Source organism: Glycine soja, chromosome 4 (genome assembly GCF_004193775.1).
Source record: "Glycine soja cultivar W05 chromosome 4, ASM419377v2, whole genome shotgun sequence".
In the NCBI taxonomy this organism is placed as follows: domain Eukaryota; kingdom Viridiplantae; phylum Streptophyta; class Magnoliopsida; order Fabales; family Fabaceae; genus Glycine; species Glycine soja.
This window is the reverse complement of record NC_041005.1, coordinates 49,001,878-49,026,549: the sequence shown is the minus strand read 5'-3', so window position 1 is coordinate 49,026,549 and position 24,672 is coordinate 49,001,878. Positions and strand designations below refer to the sequence as shown.

The following is a 24,672-nucleotide window of genomic DNA, read 5'->3' as shown; positions in this document are numbered from 1 at the left end:
TTATGTTTCTTATAATTAAGACCAAAAAATATTATATATATATATATATATATATATATATATATATATATATATATATATATATATATATATATAAACAAACAAACATGATTCGTCCAAACTTAAGTCATAAATAAACAACAATCATTAAATAGGTAGAAATTTACACCACTAATTTGAAGCACCAAACAACATAAAGTATCAATTCACAATTAAAAGTCAATCTTAAAATAATTTCTCAACAAAGTCATAAATTTATAGATAAAAATAAATAGTAGTTCAATATCCTTAAATAGAATCTGAAACAAATCTAATATAACGATGTTGAGATGAGATCATTATTTTGTGTTAGATTGTTATTGTTAGTCATAAAATTAGGAAAATATGATTTTTTTTTTATAAAAGACTATATGTATAATATAAATTATAAATTATATATTTAAGTAACATTTTAATTATATTATTATATAAAATATATGACATATATATGTATGAGATGAGGTAAGTACTATAATACCCCATCCATTCCAAAAAAAATACGAATAAATATTCATTTTCAATCTTAATTCTAACTAACTTTATAGGATTGGAGTATATATTTTCATTCCTATTCATAGGCACATGTACAGAATGAAAGTTTTGTTAGGAATTGAAGAATTTAAGAGAGAAAGGCCTTTCCAGTGTGTGATTGCTCAAATATTCCGTACACCTGCACCGCCACCGTGTCTGAAATAGAAGTAAAAAATGGACTAGTCTAGTTGCTTTTGATATTAATGAGGCACTTATCTTAGTTGTCTCATAGCTATATTATATGCCCCTCAACTATCTGTCGAGCCTCACGTCCCTTCTTGAAATTCCGTTTTAAAAATTATTGCTCTTTAGATATTTGAACATATATATAACTGTGTCACGGTTAAGTACTATAGTAAGCATTAGCATGGAAATGCTCAACAGATAATCAGGAACTAACTTGATGAATTATAATTTTCTATACAGACGTGTTAATTAATTTTCTATAGAGGTTTCTCATTATGAGAACCTTTTTGGGACGTCATCTTTTCAATAAAATAAACTAAGAGGAAAACATGCAACTTCCCAAAAGCATATCATCACTATTTTTTTTTTGTTTTTTCATGAAATACATGTAATTTTTATGTAATTTTACTGGAGTAGGGTAAGATTATTTTAGATCATAATTTTCTCTTTCCAAATATTAAAATAGTTACATACTTAAAAGTCCAAATTCAAAATCACTAATTAAATTAGAATAATTCTTTGCTAGTTTGATCCACAGTATAAAATTGTCAATATCGTCACTAATGTGATACTACATGCAATGTAAAAATTGCTGCTTAATTATCAAAATCCTCTCTTAAACACCCAATTATTAAAATTTCAAATAAAGATGTGTCAACGGTGATTCAAGTTGACACGATGAGTTATGAGTGACAGCTTACCTATAGCTAAAATAGCATTAACATAGTGTAGAAGGGAGAAAAGGATTTCAAATGGTTCTGTAACAGCCAACTACCTTCTTCGTGTTTTTATGAATAACTCATTACACGGTTGGCCCCATTATAGTCAAGTCCCTCTCACAAACACAGCCAATATGTGCCAATTTTAAATGTTTAGTTTCTGTTCAACACCTTTATCCTATTCCTAGTTCATGAATGGTCGTCTTTTTCTTACTTCTCTGTTGTCAAACCATAATACAATACACTTTGGAAGATGACAATAAGTAATCATCAAAATATTCATAATCAATGTAATGAGTTTTGAAAACTAGTTAACAAAGGGAAGGTTTTAGCTAAGCTCATTCCCCTCATTAATACCTGATCATGGCCTATACGATAATAAGTTAGTAGTGTGCAATATGCTAAAGTGCCCACCATGGTTCCCTATTGTTTTAATTAATTAATTCTCAAGGGGGACCATTATGATGGATTTTGATGTTGAAGAAGAATTCAAAACATGCTATTATTTCAATCATTTTCCTCTTTTTGAACCTGTAATTGCTCCTTCACAAAAGGTTTACAATTCAATCATAACCATTAGGGGCAGTCCTTACTCCTTAGTGCTAGTTTTGACAAAGAGTATTGGCTCATACCCCTTGCCAAAACAATTTTGTCCCCTACTATATCTGAGGGACTTGGAGTACGCTGAAAGTTTTGACTGTAAATAGAAATGGAAGAGTTAATATCTCAGTCTTGTTGAGTGAGGGTAATAATGATGCGGCAGTGGAATTTTTGAAAGTACTCTACCATACGGTTCTTCAGTGGTTTACTCAATTTCATGTCAGCAAATCCTTATTTATGCTCTTGTCGCCTTGATACTTCTTTTCATACGATTAGATCTACACAATCGATGCATTGTTCCTTTTATGTTGGGCCATTTTCAACAGCAGCAGGTGGATATTAATGTACTAGTACTACAGTTAGTTAGATAAAAGACTTTTCTGGTTAACTCCCTCATTATTGCTGTCATTGTACTAGTTAGTAGGAAAGTATTTTTCGGTTTTTCACCAAGACATATTCAGCTGACCCTTTCTTTTTTGACGTGTGTGAATCTCTAGAAATGAGAAGAAATCAGATTCTTATTAGTGGCAAAACTGTAATGCCAAGTCTGATGCTACCAACTCCAATTGTGCTGAGTTGTAAGTAACTTTAAGAGAAACTAAGCTCCCTTCCAATTCTGAAGTTACAAGTCATACTAGATTTTTAAGCACAAATAGTCAAGTCCTATTGCGCTTCATTTCATACTGTGCTTTGCTTTAATAACTTGCTTTCTTCTTCACCTCGATGAAATATTTCCTTACTCATTTTTTGTGCAGTGATGCTTCACTCTATGATGTGTTCTCAACCTCTCAGAACTGAATTTCATGCCAAGGTAAATATCTCTCACTTCCTTCAAATTCCATGTTGAATACTTGCATTCACTAGCTAGGGAACACTTAATTTGACAGTATCCATTATTAAAGATAGAAAATTCCGGTTACTACTGTTGGTCATAGTTATAATTCACCACATAACTGTTCTAGGATCATGATCCCCATAAAGTTTTTATCCTTCTTCATGATTAAAGTTTTAAGTCTCTTTTGGGTTATATATGTCTTACAAACTGGAGAATTTTTCTAGTGTGAACAGTTATGTCTTCAATCTCTTTCTCTAATGACTTATTTTTAATGTTTGCTTTAATTGGGATGATGGACAAATCTTTTGTTTTGTTTGCTTTAAGTGGAGGAATCAGGTAGTTGTTTTTGTTGAAATGCTGATGCTATGCTAGCTTTGAGTTATTTAATGCAATACTTGACCCATCTGCATCCCTTTAATTATCTTTGGTTCCTGTGCGTGTCTAAACCTGATTCACCAAATAGTTTTCTTCTGTACTTCGAAATGGCCTTTCTGCAGTTTTCACTGACCCAGATAAGGTGGCAAAAATGAGAAATCAACACCAATGATTTATGTTGATCTTTTTTAAATTGAGAATGAGGGCTACTTTAGGGAAAGAATGCTTTTTCTTCATAAAGTACATTGGAGAATCAAACTTTAGCCTTTTCTTTTTCAGTTCTATTTTTTCTTGGATTCTCAGTTATCACAATTCCCTTTGTTTTCTTTTTTTCAATTCTCCCTTCTTGGTTGTTTCTGAAACATATCAGCACCGATTTGTGAGGCAATTTCTTTATTCTCAGTGAAAAATGCACTTTAGTCCTCCATTATTTAAAGTTCATAGACAAACCTTTGGCTTTTTTACTTTCTCTTTTTAAATGGAGGAGTCAGCATAACACTTCAAGTATTGAAAGAAAGAAAATGCTGATGCATCTGAAAGAAGGAAGTCCCCTTAATTTGTAAATGGTAAGCATGAATGAGTCTGTGTTGTTTTGTTTTGTTTTTTTTTTCTTCTTTTCAAAAGCTGCAATAAATGATGTTTTCAGTTTTCTGCATAAACAACAAAAAATTTCATCCTAAAATTCAAATTTTTAGAGATAGAAATTAGTTCAAATTTTTTAATTCAACCCTCTATGATTTCTAAATTCATAATGTGTTCTTCCTGCCCCTTTCATCCCGTAAACTTATCAATTCTTGTTTAAGTGCTGCTTCGGTTTAAAAATTACAATATCACTGATTTTGGACTAGGTCCTAGGTTCATGCAATCATGCTTACCCCAATGTCTCCATTTGTATGAAGTTTAACTTCGAATATATTATACTTTCCTAGCTACAGGATTAGCTAACAACATGCTCCAATTTCCAAAGCCAGACCAGGAAAGAATGAAGAAAAGTTAAGCTCAGAAACTGGAACTATCACTTACCTTGATTTTGCACCAAAATATACCCATGAAGTTGCAGTTCTCTATTGTTGCACTTGTTCTATTAGGCTCCACACTGTCCTTCTGTGGCCTGATAGTAGCTGACTTGAACTCTGACCAACATGCTCTCTTGGAGTTTGCTTCAAGTGTCCCACATGCCCCAAGGCTCAACTGGAAGAATGACTCTGCTTCAATTTGCACCTCATGGGTTGGTGTGACATGCAACTCCAACGGCACACGTGTCGTAGGCCTCCATCTTCCAGGGATGGGATTAACCGGGACCATTCCAGAGAACAGCATAGGAAAACTAGATGCTCTTAGGGTCCTGAGTCTTCATTCTAATGGACTTATAGGAAGTCTTCCTTCTAATGTACTCTCCATTCCTTCACTCCAATTTGCATACCTTCAGCACAATAGCTTCTCTGGCCTAATTCCTTCTCCAGTGACCCCTAAACTCATGACATTGGACATTTCTTTTAACTCCTTTTCTGGCACCATCCCACCAGCTTTTCAGAACCTTAGAAGACTCACTTGGTTGTATCTCCAAAACAATTCCATATCTGGGGCTATTCCTGACTTCAACCTTCCAAGTCTCAAGCATTTGAACTTGAGCTATAATAACTTGAATGGCTCAATTCCAAACTCCATAAAGGCATTCCCTTACACTTCTTTTGTTGGGAACGCTCTCTTATGCGGGCCACCTCTCAATCATTGCTCTACAATCTCCCCTTCTCCATCTCCTTCCACTGATTACGAGCCACTCACTCCACCAGCCACCCAAAACCAAAATGCTACACACCATAAGGAAAACTTTGGCCTAGTTACTATACTTGCTCTAGTCATTGGGGTCATTGCCTTCATCTCTTTAATAGTTGTAGTGTTCTGTTTGAAGAAGAAGAAAAACAGCAAAAGCAGTGGCATACTGAAAGGAAAGGCTTCTTGTGCTGGAAAGACTGAGGTTTCAAAGAGTTTTGGGAGTGGAGTGCAAGGGGCTGAAAAGAACAAGCTATTTTTCTTTGAAGGTTCCTCTCACAGCTTTGACCTTGAGGATTTGCTGAAGGCTTCAGCTGAAGTTCTTGGAAAAGGAAGTTATGGAACAGCATACAAGGCTGTTTTGGAGGAGGGAACAACAGTGGTAGTTAAAAGGTTGAAGGAAGTTGTGGTAGGAAAGAAGGAGTTTGAGCAGCAGTTGCAGATTGTGGGGAGAATTGGAAACCACCCCAATGTGATGCCACTAAGGGCTTATTACTATTCCAAAGATGAGAAACTTCTGGTTTACAACTACATGCCAGGTGGCAGCTTGTTTTTCTTGTTGCATGGTACGTGATGACAAAAATCTTCTCATTTTCTTCAAAATAACATGTTTTATGATTCTAACTTAAAAAAAAACATGTTTTATGATTCTACACGAGTCTCTCAGTTTTAACTAAACTACGATAAATCAACTTTTCTCAGTATCAATCATTGTTCATTAAATTCAAATAGGAAGTGGAACTGACAATTACAGTATAACCAACTTGTTTCCACGATGTCATGGGTGATTTCATGCCAATATGGTTAGAAAACCCCTCAACACACACACACAAAGACTATAAGAGCGTTGACTCTTGATATTAAAATAGCTCATCAATGCATGTTTATATTTTCAGCCTTTCAGGTAGAGTGGTAGTAAAGATTTTTTTAGTCTAATTTCTATATGTCAGCAGTGCAGAAAATTTTATGAGTTTAATAGAGCTAAAGTGTAAAGCACTTTATATTGTCATTCAATAAGAAATGATTATTAATATGACTGTTGAGATAGTTGTCATAAAAGTCAATAAATTTATCATACACAGAAATTTATATTTAGATGACGGTATAATATTACTTTGCACTCTCTCATTGCATAACATGTTTTCTCAAATTTTATGCATCCAATCAATCAAAAATCATCTTTATGATTTTTAAGATTTCTATTGTAATTACACATTATCATTCATACCAGTTCATGATTACATAACAATGTAAAAGTCTTTTACAATCACTGCATATACTTTTTACTCGACATATTTAACATTTTCCAAATTGTGCTTTGAATGCCTTGCTTATGTTACTGTTGGAACTAAAACTAATTGTCACATGTACTACTTGCCAACTTCAATTCTAACAATAGGAAACAGGGGAGCAGGAAGAAGCCCACTAGACTGGGACTCCAGAGTGAAAATTTTGCTAGGAGCTGCCAGGGGAATAGCTTTCATCCACTCAGAGGGGGGTCCAAAGTTCTCACATGGCAACATCAAGTCAACCAATGTGCTCATAACCCAAGAACTGGACGGCTGCATCTCCGATGTGGGATTGCCGCCTCTAATGAACACTCCAGCAACCATGTCAAGAGCCAATGGCTACAGAGCTCCAGAAGTCACAGACTCAAAGAAGATCAGTCACAAGTCTGATGTCTACGGCTTTGGCGTGCTGCTGCTTGAAATGCTGACAGGGAAGACCCCTTTGAGGTACCCTGGCTATGAAGATGTGGTTGATCTTCCAAGGTGGGTGAGGTCTGTTGTGAGAGAGGAGTGGACTGCTGAAGTGTTTGATGAGGAGCTTCTGAGAGGGCAATATGTTGAAGAGGAGATGGTGCAGATGCTTCAGATTGCACTGGCATGTGTGGCTAAGGGGTCTGATAATAGGCCTAGAATGGATGAAGTTGTTAGAATGTTGGAGGAGATTAAGCATCCTGAGTTGAAGAACCACCACAGGCAATCCTCTCATGAATCTGACTCTAATGTGCAGACACCAACACCATGATCAAGTGCATTTCTTGGGAGAGTAATCAAATTTTCTCTTGCCTCCTCATATTGTGTTTTGCTTGCATGCCCTCAACCAAATAAGCATGTATCATTGTAAAATACTATTCATGATGATGTTTTTATTCGTGTTGGCCATAAAAGCTTCTTTTTCATGTTTCACATTATTTGTTACGTTCTGAGCTATGTCACTTTTGGCTATTCAGTCGGTGGAAATAATTCAAGTATTCATTTTCCTTTCAATTTCTTTTCGGAAAATACTTAAGGAACTGTTAGCCCAGAAGAATTGGGCCTGAACAAGATGAGATTTCGGATATGGGGGCAAAGCCGAATATAACTAGAGAGGGCTGACAGTGGGCCTTTTCTTCCTACACCATATAAAAATCATCTTGCACCCCTTCTCATTTAAAATCTTCATGTGACATCCAAAATACCCTGCATTATTTAATTCCAGAACACATGTTTCGTAACTATTTTTTAATATATTACAGAATAGGCATTCGAGAATTATGATATTTAGGTACGGTGAATAGATATTCTGAAAAGAGTACACTTATCTATGAAGTGCTTTAAAATACCTATTCCATAATTATTTTGAATGTATTATGCCCTCCATTCCTAAACTATACTTGCTTTAGAATTTTAGTTTTTTCCACTAAAAACAAATAAAATTTAGATATTCATTTTTTAAAAAAAATTATAATGTTTACGCCTTTTTTTATAATTAGCAGGAATCTATCTAGTTGAAACTTAGCTTGAAAAAAGGTTCTTAGTTTTATTTTTTTTAGAAATATAAAAACATTGTTAAATAAAATAAAAATTATAAAGACATTTAAAAATTTAATGAAATACTAAATATTAAAAAAACTTAGAAAGCAAACTAACCTGGCTATATAAAAGTGCTGCCCCTTGTACAAGACATGAAAATAGAATTGCACTAATGCGTATACAAAAATTGACTTAATAAAAAGATAGTGATTGGAATGGGCTTTGAAAAATTCAGTGCAATGATAATATTCAACATTTGAATTACTTTTTTGTTTTTTTTTTCTTATTTACTTATATGCTCGCATCACATCTCCATGTGCAAAAAATAAAAGATTACATAATACTGTATTTCCTTACATGACTTTTTATATTAGTTTCGAAAACTACCAGCAAAGTTATTATTATGGATTTAGATAAGATAATTCAGACCATTCCATACTTATGAATAAGATTTTTCATCAACAAATATTCGCATGTCATTGAATGATATTTGGACCATAATAAGCCCTGCTCATTGCTGAACAGAATGACCCATCCCTCACATTCGACGGCCAACTTACCACATGAATTCTGGAGCTAGTGGGTCCTAAGCTGAAGGAACATAGCATCAGCTCAATGTCTGTATCCTATTTTGTGGTTGGTCACACTTAGATAAAAGAGGTATTGAAAATTTTACATAACAGATAATCATGAGAAAAATGAAACATATTAAAAGTCTCACATTAAATAAAAATAATGCCTAGATAAATTAGAAAGCAATATGTGTTTCTCCAACTCAATGTTGAAGTCCCATATTTAAAATGGGGCAATTTGATGTGTTTCTCCATTTTTTTTAAGAAGAAAATGTTCTCGACATGTTAATAAGTACCTCCCATCTTAAATTGTCTTCACATTTGTCTTCTCTTTTAAACCCAAGCATAGTAATCTCTAAATTGATTTTGTTTAAATTCGTTAGCATAATGGTTATGCAAACAGCACCTATCAATTTTAAAGAACATGCGGTGCATGTCATGCATAGGACGTTTAACAGAACTTGATAAGGATAGACAGTAAGATTCCCTCTATAAATCCATTGTGATGTTACATGAGCAAGCAATCCCAGAGACACTTTTCTGCTTTAGCCATTTTACATTTTTCCTTTTTCTACAAATCCATGTGATAAGGGGGAAATAGAATGGTAACTAGTTTTAGATCACTTGGTTTTCATCCACACTCAACTATATATCCCCGTATCAGTCGACATGGATTTTTTTTTAATCGAATTGGTCGCCACTCATTTCAATTTATTCTGAATTTTATACCATCAGAGTTTTTTTCTTTTTTCTTTTTTCTTTTTCTTTGTTCAAGTTCTTCTTTCACTTTAAAACTATATTTTTTAACTCATAATAAATAGGCATGTCTTCTACTATATAAACATAAATATAAATTCTTTAGGCTAGTTAACAAATAAAATTTAGTCATGTTTTTTTTAAAGAAAATTTAGTCATACTGTTAATTATTTGAATTTGTAAATTGATACGAGGTGGCCGAAAATACCAAGCCCACTCTTGAATATATAAAGGGTTTCTCTGGTAAATTGCTATTCTTATTACAGTTGAGAATGATGAATTAAGGCAGGGATACTTGTAGAGACTTTATGCTCAAGTTAATATAAATTTCAACAAAGTAACAATATTTTAGGATGAGGAAGATATTTAACTATAGTTTTTGTATTTACAGGTGTGAGATGATAAGGATGGTTACCAACTAGCATGGAAGGTTTTCCATTTGTCTTCTCATCTCAGCGTGAAAGGCTGTAACTTGGATGCCTACAAGCCTATCATTGAATTAACAATCACAGTTGAACTTCTTTATTTTCAGTGTTATAATATCTCCAATTTATAATAAGTGTTACATTTAAAAAAAAAAGAATATCTCAAAATAAACGTTATATTTAATTTTTTTAATGTAATATTAATTTTTTTTTCTTCATATTCTTAATAAGTGTTATTTTAATTTTTTATGTAATAATACTAAACTTAGTTTGTAAAATCCTGACCGAGTGAATAATTCACTTGAGTTTTGATAACATCTTCTATTATAATATAAATTAAATAAATAAAAATGAAAGAATACTAGTTAAATATTTAATATTTCATTAACCAGTATTTTTCGTCTCCTTTTTTTTTTTTGTGTATGAATCACATATATTTGATTATTTTATTACCAGAAATAAAGCCAAGTAATAGAAACTTCCATTTTTAATGCAATACAAATCCTGGTACAACTACATAGAATAGTGATTCATATATTATTAGTGATAATTACAACCAACGTATAAAACTAGATATATTTATGAAATTAATTACCCACATGAAACTTTTGGAGAGCAACGAAGAAAAGGCATGCATGGAAGCCCAATCCTGAACTAGTTAATTGCGTCCAAGGCAGCAGCAGCTTTAAGAAGCAAGCCAAAGAGAAGGAATGGGGTGGAGAAGAAGGGGCTATGGTCGCTGTCGAGTTCATATGAAGTGGATGGTGGCCACCTCTTTATCATGGCTTCCTGTTGCTCTGGCTTCACCACCTTGTCATGCCTTGTCCTTATGTACACGCGGCAAACCTTCTCCACTTCACCATCACCATCACCATCTTCTCTGAATTGAGCACTCGTCAATGCCAGCAATGGCCCTGGCCTCAACAGCATCGCGGCCAATGTCGAATCCTGACCCATCATTGCACTATTCATTCCTTACATTGGTCACAGTTCAATTATGTACAGTGCACGCAATCCCAGCTAGGTTAGGTTGCTGCCACAAACGCTACCCAACAAAATCACATGCATACGATATACATGTTCACTAATAACTTAAGAATTTAAGGTTGATGTATTAAAAGTGTAAAATAATATCACAACCTCGGATAGTTATTATATTATTATATTATTATATGACTTTTCGGATAGATATTATATTATTATAAAAATTAACAAACATATCTATTATATATACATCGGGTTTTGTAATTAAATAACATTGTACCACTGTTTTAAATTATCACTTTGTAATCTATTGTATCAGTAATTAAAATTCTTCCAGCTTAGGATAAGTGGAAAACTAGAAACACTGGCCAGAAAAAAAGAGAATATTTTTTAAAATTGCCATAAATGGTCCTACATATGGCAAAAGCAGAGGATGAAATTAACAATAGGGCAAAGCATGTCATGTGGGGTACCCTACGCCCCAATGCACCTAGAAAGTGACAAACTGAGTTAAACAGGTTTTTTGGCACTGCATGCAACATAGCATGGCATTAGCATGTCCTTTTTATTTCTTTTGTAGTTAGATATTATTATTGTATTTGTGTACCTCGTGAGGGCTCAAAGGATAGATGATTTTGTGTTGAAATTCTTTCTTCACCAAAGCACTGGTTGGAGGCTTATCATGTCCCAATCCAAATCCCAGCTCATACACATCCCCATACTCGGATAAATCAGGCACCCCCTGCTTCATTCAAACCAGAAAAGAAAACTTTATATTATATCCATTATTTACCACTGGCACAAAAAAAAAAAAAAAAACTAGCTACTATTCTGTCATATAGTCTAATTAATTAGGCTCGTGAATTTTTTGTCACTACTTTTCAATGATAAGTGGTACATTGAACACAGTGAAATTTTGTTACTATTTATTACCTCCTGAGGACAAAGTGGATCTGTGGAATAAACAGGGTTGTCGGATTGAGGGAACGAAAAGAAAGCAAGAAATTTATTTGACTCTCTTGTCTCCAAAGGCTTACAATGATTAATTCAAGGATTACATATTATAGGAGTTTAGATGACACATAATTATTGATGATAATTGATCAGTGAAATAGACAGATAGAAGAAATTTTTTATTAAAGTTGCTATAATGATTTTAAATAGACAATTAGCTTGCTTAGTACACATTTTAGTTTTAGGCTTTTATATAGGAGGTTGGTTAACATTAGATTTCTTTTCATCATTTTTCAGAATTAAGTAAATATAAAACAAACCATAAAAAACCCGGGTCCGGGTCAGAATGTCTTGCCCATTTTACTGACCATTATTAAATTACAACTAGTTTGTTGTAAAAGCCTGAAAAAGAGGCAAGGTGAGTAGCAAAAGGTCATTGACTAAATTGATAATTCCATTAATAAGCTAAAAAAAATTAAGAAGAATTGTGTCCAATACAAATTAAGGAAAGAAAAGAGGTGGATAACGTGAATAGAGAAATGAATGGAATTCCCTATTAAAAAAAGAAAAACAAACAAACTCAGATATTGCATAACAGCTGCAGATTTGTTTGCATATGGTGCTATTCTTGAGAAAATTTTGGGAGTAGGTAGAAGCATAATTTGGTGAGCCTCAGAGTTGGCTAAGAACTATAATCTGTTTTTGAAGACAGTTGGCAACCAATTATTTTGAGAGAGAGCATCAGCACCGTCCTTGCTGGAAAACCTTCAAGATTCCAGAGACACTGAACAACAACAACAATAATGGAAGCCAATACACATCACTGTCATATATCATATCCTATATATATCTCTAGCCCCAAGTTTATGGTGCCCCCTAAGGTAGTGTTCTCTTGTGTAAAAAGTAGCAAAGAAATAAGAGGAAAGTTTTAAAATTTGGTATAAATCCCACGCTTTTACGACCTGCTTTAATTCAATTTCATTTCTTTCTACTCTACTGAACGATACCTTAACTATGATAGTACTCATTCCACCCTAAATAATACAAAACCTCTCAAATTTCAAAGAAGAAGCATGCGGGGAAGAATGAATTCAAATAATCTTGTTAGCAAACCAACACAAACAAAGAATAAGAACAAACAAGAGAGTTAATGAAAAGGAAAGGATTCTCTCACATCTTTAAGATCTTGATCGGTCAGGAATCCGAACTTGAGCATAGTTGCTGCCACATAAACAGCTAAACGAATCTTGTTTGCAAACTTGTGACAGGCCTGAGTAATGCTCAACCCTCCAGCGCTGTGCCCCACCAATATAACCTATAGCAACCAAATCACATCACTGATACACGTTGAGTTCAGGTTGATGTTGCCACTCTATGCAATCACATATTCCCACATGACATAAGGTGCAGAAAGAGACACATAAAGGGGTAGGGGGGGACCAAAATTAACATATATAATTGATACCAAATTACCACCTGTTCGTTCTCAGGCAAATCAGACATGAAATCCATAAGTGGTTTATTGTAATCATCAAAAGATAGCACGGAATCAGCATCAGATTGATCAATTCCAGCACTTTTGAGGTCTATGCATGAGACCTTGCAGCCTGAATTCTCCAAAAGGCACCGGATTTTGTACCAGCACCAACTTCCTCCACCTATGCCATGTACAAGCACAAAGTGCTGCTTCATGGCAACAACTCCTTCCACTCTCTTAGGCATGGTCACTATCGTTTTGCTTTCAACCTTGCTGGTGAGTGAGAATATATAGGATAACAATCAATAGTATGCGTTGAAGGGTCAGCAGAAGTAATGACGTTTATCTTTGTAACTTTCCTTCTTAATATTATTCGGATATTCAGAGGTTTATATATATATATATATATATATATATATATATATATATATTCCCTCTTGGCTTGGGGTCATTTCCATTCATCGTCAGAACTTTGAAAATGTCTAAATTGATTGATAGCTTACATTACATCTGTGGTGCATAACTCAGTCTTGCATAACACTGGCGTAGGGTGCACTCACAGGATTGAAATTGTACAATAGTTTAATTTCAATTTAGTATCTTGAAAAAAATCTTTTTCAACAATGATTAATAAAAGAAAATGCACTTATGTAATAAAAAGGTTAATATTAAAGAGAGAAAAGAAAACAGAGAAATTTATTGGGAGAAATATATATTAAATAAAAATTAAAATAAATATTTTCTTACATTTTTTTTGGATTTTTTTATACTTTTATTTCCTTTTTAATGAACATGATGTGGTATTTTAATAAATAACAAAGCATTTGAATATCATATACAGTTAAAATTCTATAAATTAATAATCGGAGAAATTTATTAATTTAGAGAGTTATTAATTTATCGATAAATTAATAATTATTAATTTAAAGATTTTTTAAGTAATTATATTATACATACCAAATAAAAAGACAAATTAGTCTATGCCGCTTAGAATTATGTTGCAGCGAACCTTGAAACTCAACGTAAAGTAACGATTCTGTTCATATGCATTGGAAATCAATAATGACTTTTAAAGTACAATAAATGTAAACAAGAGAAACAAATGTGTTCAATATATTCTTAAATAAGTTTGACATATATAAATGACATGAATGTGTTAGAGTATTCAAACCATATCTCACAAGATGTTTTCTCATCTAAAAGGTGTTGCAAAACCAACTATGTCAAATCAAATATTTAAGAATCTCACAAAAAATTATGATCTTATTAATTTATGATTTTCTTAGAACAGAAAATTATAAAGGGATCTCACAAAAAATTATTATCTTATTATTTTATCGAATTTTTTAATTTTTTACATTGACCCAAGTCGGGACCGAACAAATTTATTATTTTAAAGAATTTATTAATTTACCGAGTATTAATTTAAAGAGTTTCTACTTACTAATAAATAAAAACTCCATTATCATTTAATTAACTAAAATAAAAAGAAAGGCATTCGTGCAAAGAAGATTTTAGCTTTGGAAATGGTGTTTCGTCCACGGGACGGCAAGAATTTTTGTTTTTTATTTAATGCATAAGCGTTTGATAGTGGACTCGGTCGGTCGTCACACATTATCTTCATTTGTTTTCTTTTGGCACATACATTAATTATCCATTTTATTACTAATGTTTATGACACATTGATTTCTTCTCGGAGAAAAAGAATTATACAGCAATGAAAATTAAAATGTTTTACATAATTTTTTAATTACAACACATTATAATGTATAATAAATATATTAAGTTTTAAAATAATTACCTTAAAATAATTTGAATAATAATTTATAATTAAATAATCGTATAAAATTATTTTATATTTTCATTACTTAAATATTAAAATCTTTATTTTATATCGGTTATCCATATTTTTTTATTAGATATTGCTGGCCGACAATATCCTTATTTTTTTCTATAAAATATTGGCTATAGTTATACTTATAATGGACATTTGTTATCAGATCATTTTTATTATTATTTTATAAGTGTAAACTATTGACCAATTTATTAATGATTAATACTAGTTGGAAAATTCCTTAAAAAAATGTTTGTTGAAAAATCAGATTAATTGTAGTAAAAAAAATCAGAGTGAATCTTTTTTCCTACGTTTTTTTTTCCATAAAATCTTATTCTAAAATTTTACTTAAAAATAAATAAATTCTATTCAGACCCACTTAATATTAAGTCTCATAGGCCCATTTGTATATTAAAATTAGTAGTATAATTTTGTTGATTGCCTTTATAGCTTTCGTGCAACAAGGTTGCTCATAAATGGAGCATTTTCTGCCTATCAAGCAACACAAGATTTAGCACTACTGTTAAAAAAATATAGAAGCTTCAAATAAAGGCGAAACTAATACTCCTTTCAGCGACTGAAACAACTAATTGGTCCACCATGAATGGCCAGAGCTAAGCTCCACGAAAGGACAACAACAACAAAACCCGAAGCCACTACGATATTCATAGGTTGAAATAGTTGAGTATTTTTTTTATCACCATGACAAGATAGTTTGAGTTTACAGTAAAACCAAATCTAAACTGATATTTTTTAATTTGGTTGGTTTGATTTAGATTTTTAAAAAAGTTGGCCAACCTAGAGCAAGCTAATCATACTAAATTCGAGGTGATTTGATTCAAATTAACGACTTATGATAAAATAAATAATTATATTTTTCAATTTTTCATTTTATATACTTTATTTTACATAAATATTTATTTTTGCCAATAGAAGATAAAAAAAATATTTTTTTCTTTTTAATGACTAGTTATATATTTTATTTAATATTTTTTTCCTATAATTATTACGTTATAATCCTTTTTTTAGGTTATACTTTATAATCACTAACTATATATACCATTAATCAAAATTATATATTGAACATGGTTAAATTAAGATTATTTTTTTTGTAAATCATTAAATTAAGACACTTGGAAACAATATATATATATATAAGATCATAACAAGATCAAAGTAAAATAAAAATAAAAATAAAAGAAAAATTGAAGTTTTAAAGTCTAAAATATATTAATCTAAATTAAAAATAATTTATCACATCATTATTCTAATTAAATTAAAAAAAGAATTCAAAAATTAATTCAGATTAGTGTTTTTATCAATAATTCAGATTATATGTAAAGCAAAAAACAGAACAAAAATTATTATTTTTTATCACAAAATTATTGGTTTAAGTAATATTGAGTTTGGATTCTCTTGAGCAACATATTCAAATCTTATAAATAAATAAAAACATCAATAAATATTCTATATCAGTAATATAATAAAAATATATTTTATTTACTAATCAAATAAATTTAATTGATTTTAATATGATAAAAAATATCTTTTATTTACTAATCAAATAAATTTAATTGATTTTATTTTAAATTGTTAATCTGATCCAATTAATCCAATCCGATAGCACACGTATCTAATAATAAGCATTTCGAACTCTCAATGGTTCCAAGTGTTTGACCTTCCAGTTCTTCCTTATAAAACATAGGACATTAATGGTTTGAATTTGATCCCTATATAGCCAGAGGTGTAGTCAAATATTTGTTTGGGACGGAGAGTTGATTCATAATAAGTTTTCCGCAATTCACCAAAAAAAAATAATAAGTCTTCCGAAAACTATTACAATTGAATACAGATAGTTAATTTTTTAAGGATTATTTTTTTCTAAAACAGTGTCATGTATTTTAAATAATAAAGTATAGTAATACATATTGAATAATAATAATAATTAGTGGTATGAAATCTCGGTAGTTTGTCATCATCGTACGTAAAAAAAAATAATGACTGATTAATGCTCTATAAACAAGAACTATTGATTAATGTTTTAAATTATAATGCAACATATCAACGCGCAATACAAATTACAAATTTATAAAAATCTTAATTACCAAATTTATAATTAATAACTATTATATTTTGTCTTTTTATACCAGTTAAATCTAGTTTTTAACATAAAATAATTAAGTCACTTAAGATTCATTTATTGTTATTATTATTTTTTTAAAATAAAATATTATAATATTTTTATTGTTTGCTCACTTACGCACAGTCCACTTTTTTATTTAGAATAAAACTCATTTGCTTTTAATTTTTATACCAACATTAAATATAAGATAATGCTGTCTTTTACTTAAAGTATAGCAATAATTTATTCTTCTTTGGTTATCTATTTCTATTTTTTCCTTTTTTTTTCTTTCTCATGGATATTATTTTGTGTGAACATGAAAGTGAAAAACGTCTAATTTAGTTTATTAACTAAAATGTGAGACATTGTAAATTTTTTGTATTATATTTGATTTCTTCAAATAAAAAAAAGAACAAAACATGAAAATATGTCAGCACCAAACACTTTCTTGTTAATTTATTTTGATTTAAATATATTTTCGATCCTGTAAAATTAGTATTTTTTTTCACTTTTGGTCCCTTTAAATTTATTTTTTAAAATTTTATATGTAAGTTTATATTTTTTCAAATTTGATCTAAGTAAAATATTTTATTCATTTTTAGTCTTATGAGTTTGTTTTTTTAATTTTAATCTCTTTAAGATTTTATTTTTTTATTTATAATTCTAATAAGTTTGCATTTATAGAAATCCAAATTAAAAAATCACAAACTTACAAAAGATAAAAATAAACAAAATATCTTTAAAAAAATTAACTCAAGATAAAAATATATTTAAGCCATTTATTTTTCCCCACATCACCGACTCTTTAATTACCCATACATGCTAGAGTAGAGGCACATTACGCAATTTATTTATTTATTTGTTTTTATTTTTTGTGGAAAGCCCTTTTGTTGGGGGCACTGAGTCTGACTTTGAAATTTCCTAGAAATGTATATTTTGTTCCCCAGTGGACTCTGGCATATTGTAATTCATCCCAAGCATAATACATGATTCTTCCCAGCATTGAAAGACAAAGTTTTTTTATAAAGTGAATAAATAAGGAACATTAATTTAATTTGACTCATGCCAATTTTGCAATAACAACCCCTTCCCCAAAAAAGGGGTCCAAGTACATAGGAAATTTATTTCGCTTACATAAATAAAGAAGCTTTTTTAAGAGTCTATGAGTTTTGGTGATTTTGCTGTCACGTTTTCAACCGGAAAAGTACAAGCTCAAAAAGTAGTTCATGATGCAATAGTTCTGAAATCTAGTTGCGTATATAGTGATTCGAAACTAAGGTAATCTAATCTTTTCATCTGCACATGAATCAAACGGATGATTTTAAAAGAGTGATAGATTAAAAAGAAGAAAAAAAAATGTATGGTCGGATGGTAGGGTAACTATTGTCATTGGAAAGTGAAACAAAATAGGACAGGTAAAAATAATAATCCTGTAAAATCAACATCAATAAGATCATCTAAAATAAAGTTTGCAACCAGTCTCCGATATGCACTGTTTTAGTTGGGTTTTTTTTAGGGAACACCGTTTTAGTTGTGTTAGTAACATAAAAACACATCTTAGATGGTGTTAATATATGTTTAGTTATTTTAATCAAAATCAAGATTGTTCATAAAAGTATGTTCTAAAAATATGCGTGTATAGCTTTGTGTGTTGATTTAATAAAGTATTTTTAACAGATATAGTTATTTATTTTCTAAAAATTCTTTTAAGAATCTGATTTTAAAAATAATTTGAATCAAATTAACACACATTAAGTTGTATTATAAACTTAGAAATAAAAGTTTTCAAAGATAAATCAATTCACAAACATTCAAAACTGTTTTTCTTATCGAAATTAATTTTGTAAAGATTATTCAAAAGATTTAATCACAAAATTCATTTTCCTATTTTTTTTATTCACTAAATGGATTCCTTATTTTTTAAAATTTACTATTTGAGTTTTTCTATATTTTAAAATTCATTATCTTAGTCCTTATAACTGATTTTAATGGTTGATTAACTGATTGTTAAATTTTAAACGTTGACTACACTAAAAAATTGATAAATATTTTCTTAAAAAAATAAGAACTTAATAAATGTTTAAGGAATGAATAAAATTATTCTCCTTGAAGTAAATGACACATTATTTTATATATTATAGTCATTTCTCAATCATTTTTTTAAGTTTTTATTTTTTAAGAAAATATTAGTCAATTTTCTAGTATAATTAACCTTTAGAATTTAATAGTCAACGGTTAAAACAAGCTCATTGAATTTTAAAATATAAAAAACTCAAATAGTAAATTAAAAAAATAGAAAAATCGATTTGATAAAATAGATAAAATAGGAATAACTTTTATAATTAAATCTAATCAAAACTAAATTTATAGTTAGCTATACAATATAGTAATATACTTCCAATCCTCCCTTTCTTTCTCCTAGTAGCAATGCGTCTTCTTTTCATAAGGGAGAAAACAAAACAATCAAACCCTCATTGTCATAAACTATTGTGAAAAATTAATTCAAAAAATCAAACTACCTAAAATTGAAAACAGCTAGAGGCCCTAAAAAAATTGATAACAGAGAAGAAGAAAAAACTACTTTCCCTCCATGCATGCTCTTGTTTTGATTGCATAGTCAAACAACTCATCTCACACTCACTCACCCACGTTATGGACCCAAGCAATGAGACACTCAATAGTCCATCCAAAACAAAATCAGGGTTATGCATCCCTTGGGGATGTAGTAGAGTGATTAGTGATAAGAACCACCTAAATTTAACCCTTGATCGAAGATACAAGAAAAGTCATTCCTAAAGCTATATTGACATAAATCATGTTTGGATAATTTTTCCCATTGATACTTCAAAAGAAAAGAAACTAAAGTTATATTGATATAAGTCCTGTTTGGATGGATTTTTCTATAAACCCTTGCTCTAAAGTTATAATAGAATTAAAAAAAATGAAGCCAAAGCAAAAAAAAAAAAAAAATAACATATACAACAAATAAAATGCTACTATGACCTTTTGGAAGCAGTATACTTCCCTTGTTTGCAACTTGAACTTCATTTGATTGAAGAGAACAGTTTTAGCTCAAAATGAAAAAAAAAATGGAAAATGTGTCGGCAACATCTAATCTTCCGAGGGTTAAAAAAATTTGGAAAAGTATAGTGGGGTAAAAATGAGCTAAAACAAATGAAATGTTTGGTGCTGCATATAGAGAATAATGGACTTGAGGGGATGGTGACTGGTGAGTCACTCAAATTTGGCAATTCCTAAGTGGCCAGATATGAAGAAAAATGGCCCGCTTAGTGCCCCATATAAAACATAGTTGAACTTCATGATATCAAGATGAAAGTGGAACGTTCAACTTATGATTTTTTTTTTATCACGTTTCTTATAAGGTTTTGTGAAGAAATTAGAACGTGTTTAGTTAGAGGATGAAAATAAAAAAAAATCCAATTAAAATAGGATGTAAGATATGTGAAATTCATATAGAATCCACACAATTTATTCTTTATTTCTCTTATTTCTTCCTTAATTAAACACACCCTTAGAGGAAGGATTATCACGTCACGAGAAGATAAATAGATTGATCTAATTTAATTGTATGAATTGGCTGCTTGTTGAAATCTGATGGTATTTATTTATATTATAAGACCCTCACATGGACGCACATCATATATTTTCAAATCTTGTGCCATGAAGTGTATACGATCAAAATTGGTTTAGAAAATAAGTAAAATATTAAGTGACATTTGGATTGAATATTTTATGTTTTCATTTTTACAGAAATCAGAAAATAAAAATAAAAATATGTTTGCTTAAAATTTAGAAAACATTTTTTCCAAAAATAGATCCAAAATTAAAAACAATAAATCAATATTTTTAACCTTTTCCAAATAAAAAACACGATAACACTATAAAATATTTTTTTTCCTATACATATTTTAATTTTTTTTAAAAAAATAAACCCTCAAATCAAGTGCGAATTTATATATCTATACTTTTTCTTTTTCGCTAATTAAACAAGATACTGTGAGATCTATCTGCCCTTGTCAATGGCAATACAATACAATAACATCAAAAGGTTAAATATGTCAATAAATGATCTCTCCTCTCTGTTCCAGCAATGGCAAGCGAATCCAGCAACTTGTTTGATAGGTCCGTTTCGTCTCTAAATGTTATTATTGATAAGGAATTGTAAGCAGGTTTCGTATCTTCAATTATGAAAGTCTTATGTTTGTATAGTTTAAGATTCGCTTCGGGGTCCTAAATGTTGTTTGGGCTTGGAACTTGCTGCGAGAGGGATGGTTTTTGTAAAACTATCATCTTCAGTTATGCCTAATTGTTTTATTTTTATTAATTATGAAGAATATTCAAAGGATGGGGGAGATTTCAGTAACAACCATACACTAAATGTGAGCGTGAAATCATTATGTTTTTAGTGATTACATAGATTATGAACCTTAGAGACAGATGGTACAACTTTGTTCTCCAAGAATTAGTATGGAATGTCCACAACTCCGAAAATAGCGAATAAGTGGCGTTGAATGGGTGGAGTATTTATAGGGATGGTTAAGCTACAGTACTTATGAATGAAACACTACTATTGTATTGTATTGTATTGCCAATAAACTTAGTGCTATTCTGGGATTTGATTCGATCTGCTTCTAGACAGGGGAGTATCTACTCACATAAATAGTTTGCCCAATCACATTATTCTTCACTTTTGAATTTTGATAGTGAAAAGCAGGAAAGATCATTTGAGTGAGTTACCTTGTGTGAATTTGCGATAAGGTTATTGTAGGATTTACTTGGAAAGACTTGTAAAAGAATATTTAAGTGAATTTGTAGAGGTAAAAATACATTGAAGAACTACAAAAGTTGATAAGTTCGGAAGTTACAAAGCGAAAAATAGGTCTGAAGAGATGAAAATATTTACCTAAAAAGCCAAGAATACTCAGTACAAACCTTCAAAAGTGACAATATTGAATTCAAAAACAGTTTGTAAAAGTTTGAGAAAATAATGTGAAAGTCTAAGGAAAATTCTATAATTACTTAATAAGCTTATGAACTATTTAAAGAAGAGTGATCCACTTACTTTAAGAGTTTTATTTTTATTATTTTTTAAAATATAATTATTATAATAAGTCATTAATCATATATGTTAGATTACAAGAAAATAAACAAAACAATAAGTAACTCTAAAAAAATATTTTTATAGTAAGTAGATCCCTTCTTTTATTTAAATATTTTAGTTAAGTTAGTTAATTTTTTTAATTGAATTTCTAAACTTGTATTTTTTTTTTAATTACGTCCATCTTATTAATTTTTCATCAACAAAACTAATAATAGTTAAACAAAAGGATCCAAATAAAAATTTAAGCACTTAATGAAAAAAATATTTAAAGATCTAATTAAAAATACTCAAATATTCTAAACCTACGCAACAATCTAACCTTAAGTTAATTAAATACAATTATTCGAATAGGTATTATAATATTAATTGTTACGAAATACGAAGAGACTTAATTATGATTTTTTTACCAAATTATTATGATTTTCAATAAATCGTGAATAAGTTGGTGAGTAGCTTTTGCATTTTTAACACATGAAGATACAAAATTTCCTTACTTTAAATGGGTATTTTTGAAAGAAAAAAAAATCCTTTCTAATATTTATAACAAATTAGAGTATTTTAATCTATCAGTAGCTGGTGTTTAATTAGTTTTTTAAACGACTTGATTATGAAAGTAATGCAATTATCTTAATGTGAGAATACTGCTTTTTTTTAGTTTTAAATTTTTATTATTATCTATAAAATATTATGTTGCGTCAAAGTTAAATCCAAAATTAAAATGACGATGGGGAAGGTAGGTACTGTAATTGTGAAAGTTAGTATGAAACTATTTTGTGGCTTTTCTCTTTGGTCATATTAAAATCCCACCGAGAGTTGAAGCCGAAAAAGAAAGTCAATTACAAACGGGCCCACTGGGCCAGCGCCGATAAGTGCCCCCGACATTTGTTTCTTTTCCCGCCAGAACTTTGATCCTTCTCGGCCACCGGACAGTGTGGGTTGGCAATGCCCCACATTTTAAGGGCAATTTTTCTTGGCCATAGTTTTGAGGACAATTTAATCTATTAATAATGAAACCTATCAGAGAAGATTAGAATTTTTTCTTCCTGTAATTATTTATATGTTTAACTTTTAACAAGTAATAATTTTTTATTTACTGATTTTACACATAAAATTGAAATTAATTTTTATTTTAAATTAAAAATAACAAACATACAATTAATTTTATATAATTTTATTTTAGCTATCATTTTAACCATTACAATAATAATAATAAATATAACTAATTTTATATTATTAAATTTAATCATTATTATAATAATAATTTAGATAAATAATTTTATACGATTTTACATAAATATATATATCTATGTAAATGAGAAGTATCAAGAGAAGAAGAGGCGGCTTGGGCCCTTATCCCTCTATCCCTCTTTGAGTTAATTAATTAATGTGCGTTGATAATTTTTTTTTCAATTCTCATAAGAGAAAAAATGAATTTATTTTTTAATTATAATATTTGTTGTAAAATAGTTATGACAAAAGATACTTAAAAAATTATAAAAATGGACAACTAATTTTTAAAAAAATATCGTTCTAAATTTTGTAGGTAGACCAGGAAAAATTTATATAAAAAAATTATAACAATTTCATAAAATTTATAAGAATATATATAAAAATAATTAATATTACATAAAAAATTAAAATAACATTTATTTTTTTTTCTTACGCGATACCTATTAGAAAAATGTTATTTAACACAAATGTTATATTCGTGTAACCGCACGAACTTTCATTTGTAACAAATCCCGTGTCACATGTTTCCAAATCATTTAATTAATATTTATTCTTTAAAAATAAGCATCGTTTATTTTTGTTTTCATGCAATTCGTGCCCGATAATTTTCGTACTACGTATCAATGCTCTACTTCTTCTTATTGGACGAAAGGAACATTGACTAGTTGAGTAATATAAACATTGGATAATTAATGGTTGATAAAATAAAGCAATAGAATTACAATTTTCCCCCTTAAAGTAAAAATTATTTCATTTCATGCATTTTAAACTAAAAGGGAAGAAAAAAATACGGGATATCGGATAAAAATGATTTCAATTTATTTTAGATATTTTGAATAAAGAACTTATTATATTTTATTTCGTTCTTTTTATCAATATAAAAATGCATCAATTTTCCCGTTTAGGTATTTTTTTTTAAATCGTCATTTTATGGAATTAAGTAAAACAAGAAAACATTAATAAAGTAAAATGATAATATAGCCAAATAGTTTTATATTTTCTTAGAATTATATACATTTAATAACTTTGTTTATTTTTTTATGAGTAATTATAACTTTGTTTATTACCAAGTTTTAACTATAATTGTTTCAAGAGAATACATGTTTATTTGTTAATTTAAATGACACTGCTTGGTTTATTAATTATAAAGTTGATAGAAGATGGGGTGATGTATTTGCAAGAAATGACAAAACATTATATGCAAGTTAATTGTATATCTACTTTACCTTAGAAGTATAAATGAAGAGAGATATTGTTTTAGTGGTGAGATTATAACCCATGACTTGATACATGCTATCTAAATCTTTTATTATTAGGCTGGCCTTAGTATTTAAAGAGAG

The 24,672-nt window shown here is 29.8% G+C and overlaps 2 protein-coding genes across 6 annotated transcripts; one reads left to right on the top strand and one right to left on the bottom strand.

The window, feature by feature from the left end:
* Nucleotides 1–2,065: 2,065 nt before the first annotated feature.
* Nucleotides 2,066–7,331, top strand: LOC114410186 (probable inactive receptor kinase At5g58300). Of its 4 annotated transcripts, none has more exons than XM_028374020.1 (5): nucleotides 2,066–2,407; nucleotides 2,573–2,653; nucleotides 2,831–2,886; nucleotides 4,221–5,624; nucleotides 6,458–7,331. In XM_028374020.1, the coding sequence occupies exons 4-5, from the start codon at nucleotides 4,334–4,336 to the stop codon at nucleotides 7,087–7,089; spliced, it is 1,923 nt and encodes a 640-aa protein (XP_028229821.1). In that variant the 5' UTR covers nucleotides 2,066–2,407; nucleotides 2,573–2,653; nucleotides 2,831–2,886; nucleotides 4,221–4,333; the 3' UTR covers nucleotides 7,090–7,331. The 4 variants fall into 4 exon arrangements, with proteins under 4 accessions (XP_028229821.1, XP_028229819.1, XP_028229822.1 ...); XM_028374018.1 differs by having other exon boundaries at nucleotides 4,215–5,624; XM_028374021.1 differs by lacking the exons at nucleotides 2,066–2,407; nucleotides 2,573–2,653; nucleotides 2,831–2,886 and adding an exon at nucleotides 2,941–3,851.
* A 2,737-nt stretch (nucleotides 7,332–10,068) lies between these two features.
* On the bottom strand, nucleotides 10,069–13,389 carry LOC114410185 (methylesterase 17-like). 2 transcript variants are annotated; one of them, XM_028374016.1, is made up of 4 exons: nucleotides 13,024–13,389; nucleotides 12,722–12,862; nucleotides 11,201–11,335; nucleotides 10,069–10,557 (listed from the first exon to the last, which is right to left on the bottom strand). In XM_028374016.1, exons 1-4 carry the CDS (start codon nucleotides 13,267–13,269, stop codon nucleotides 10,264–10,266), a joined length of 816 nt encoding a protein of 271 aa, XP_028229817.1. In that variant the 5' UTR covers nucleotides 13,270–13,389; the 3' UTR covers nucleotides 10,069–10,263. The 2 variants fall into 2 exon arrangements, with proteins under 2 accessions (XP_028229817.1, XP_028229816.1); XM_028374015.1 differs by having other exon boundaries at nucleotides 11,201–11,338; nucleotides 13,024–13,372.
* Between the last annotated feature and the right edge of the window lie 11,283 nt (nucleotides 13,390–24,672).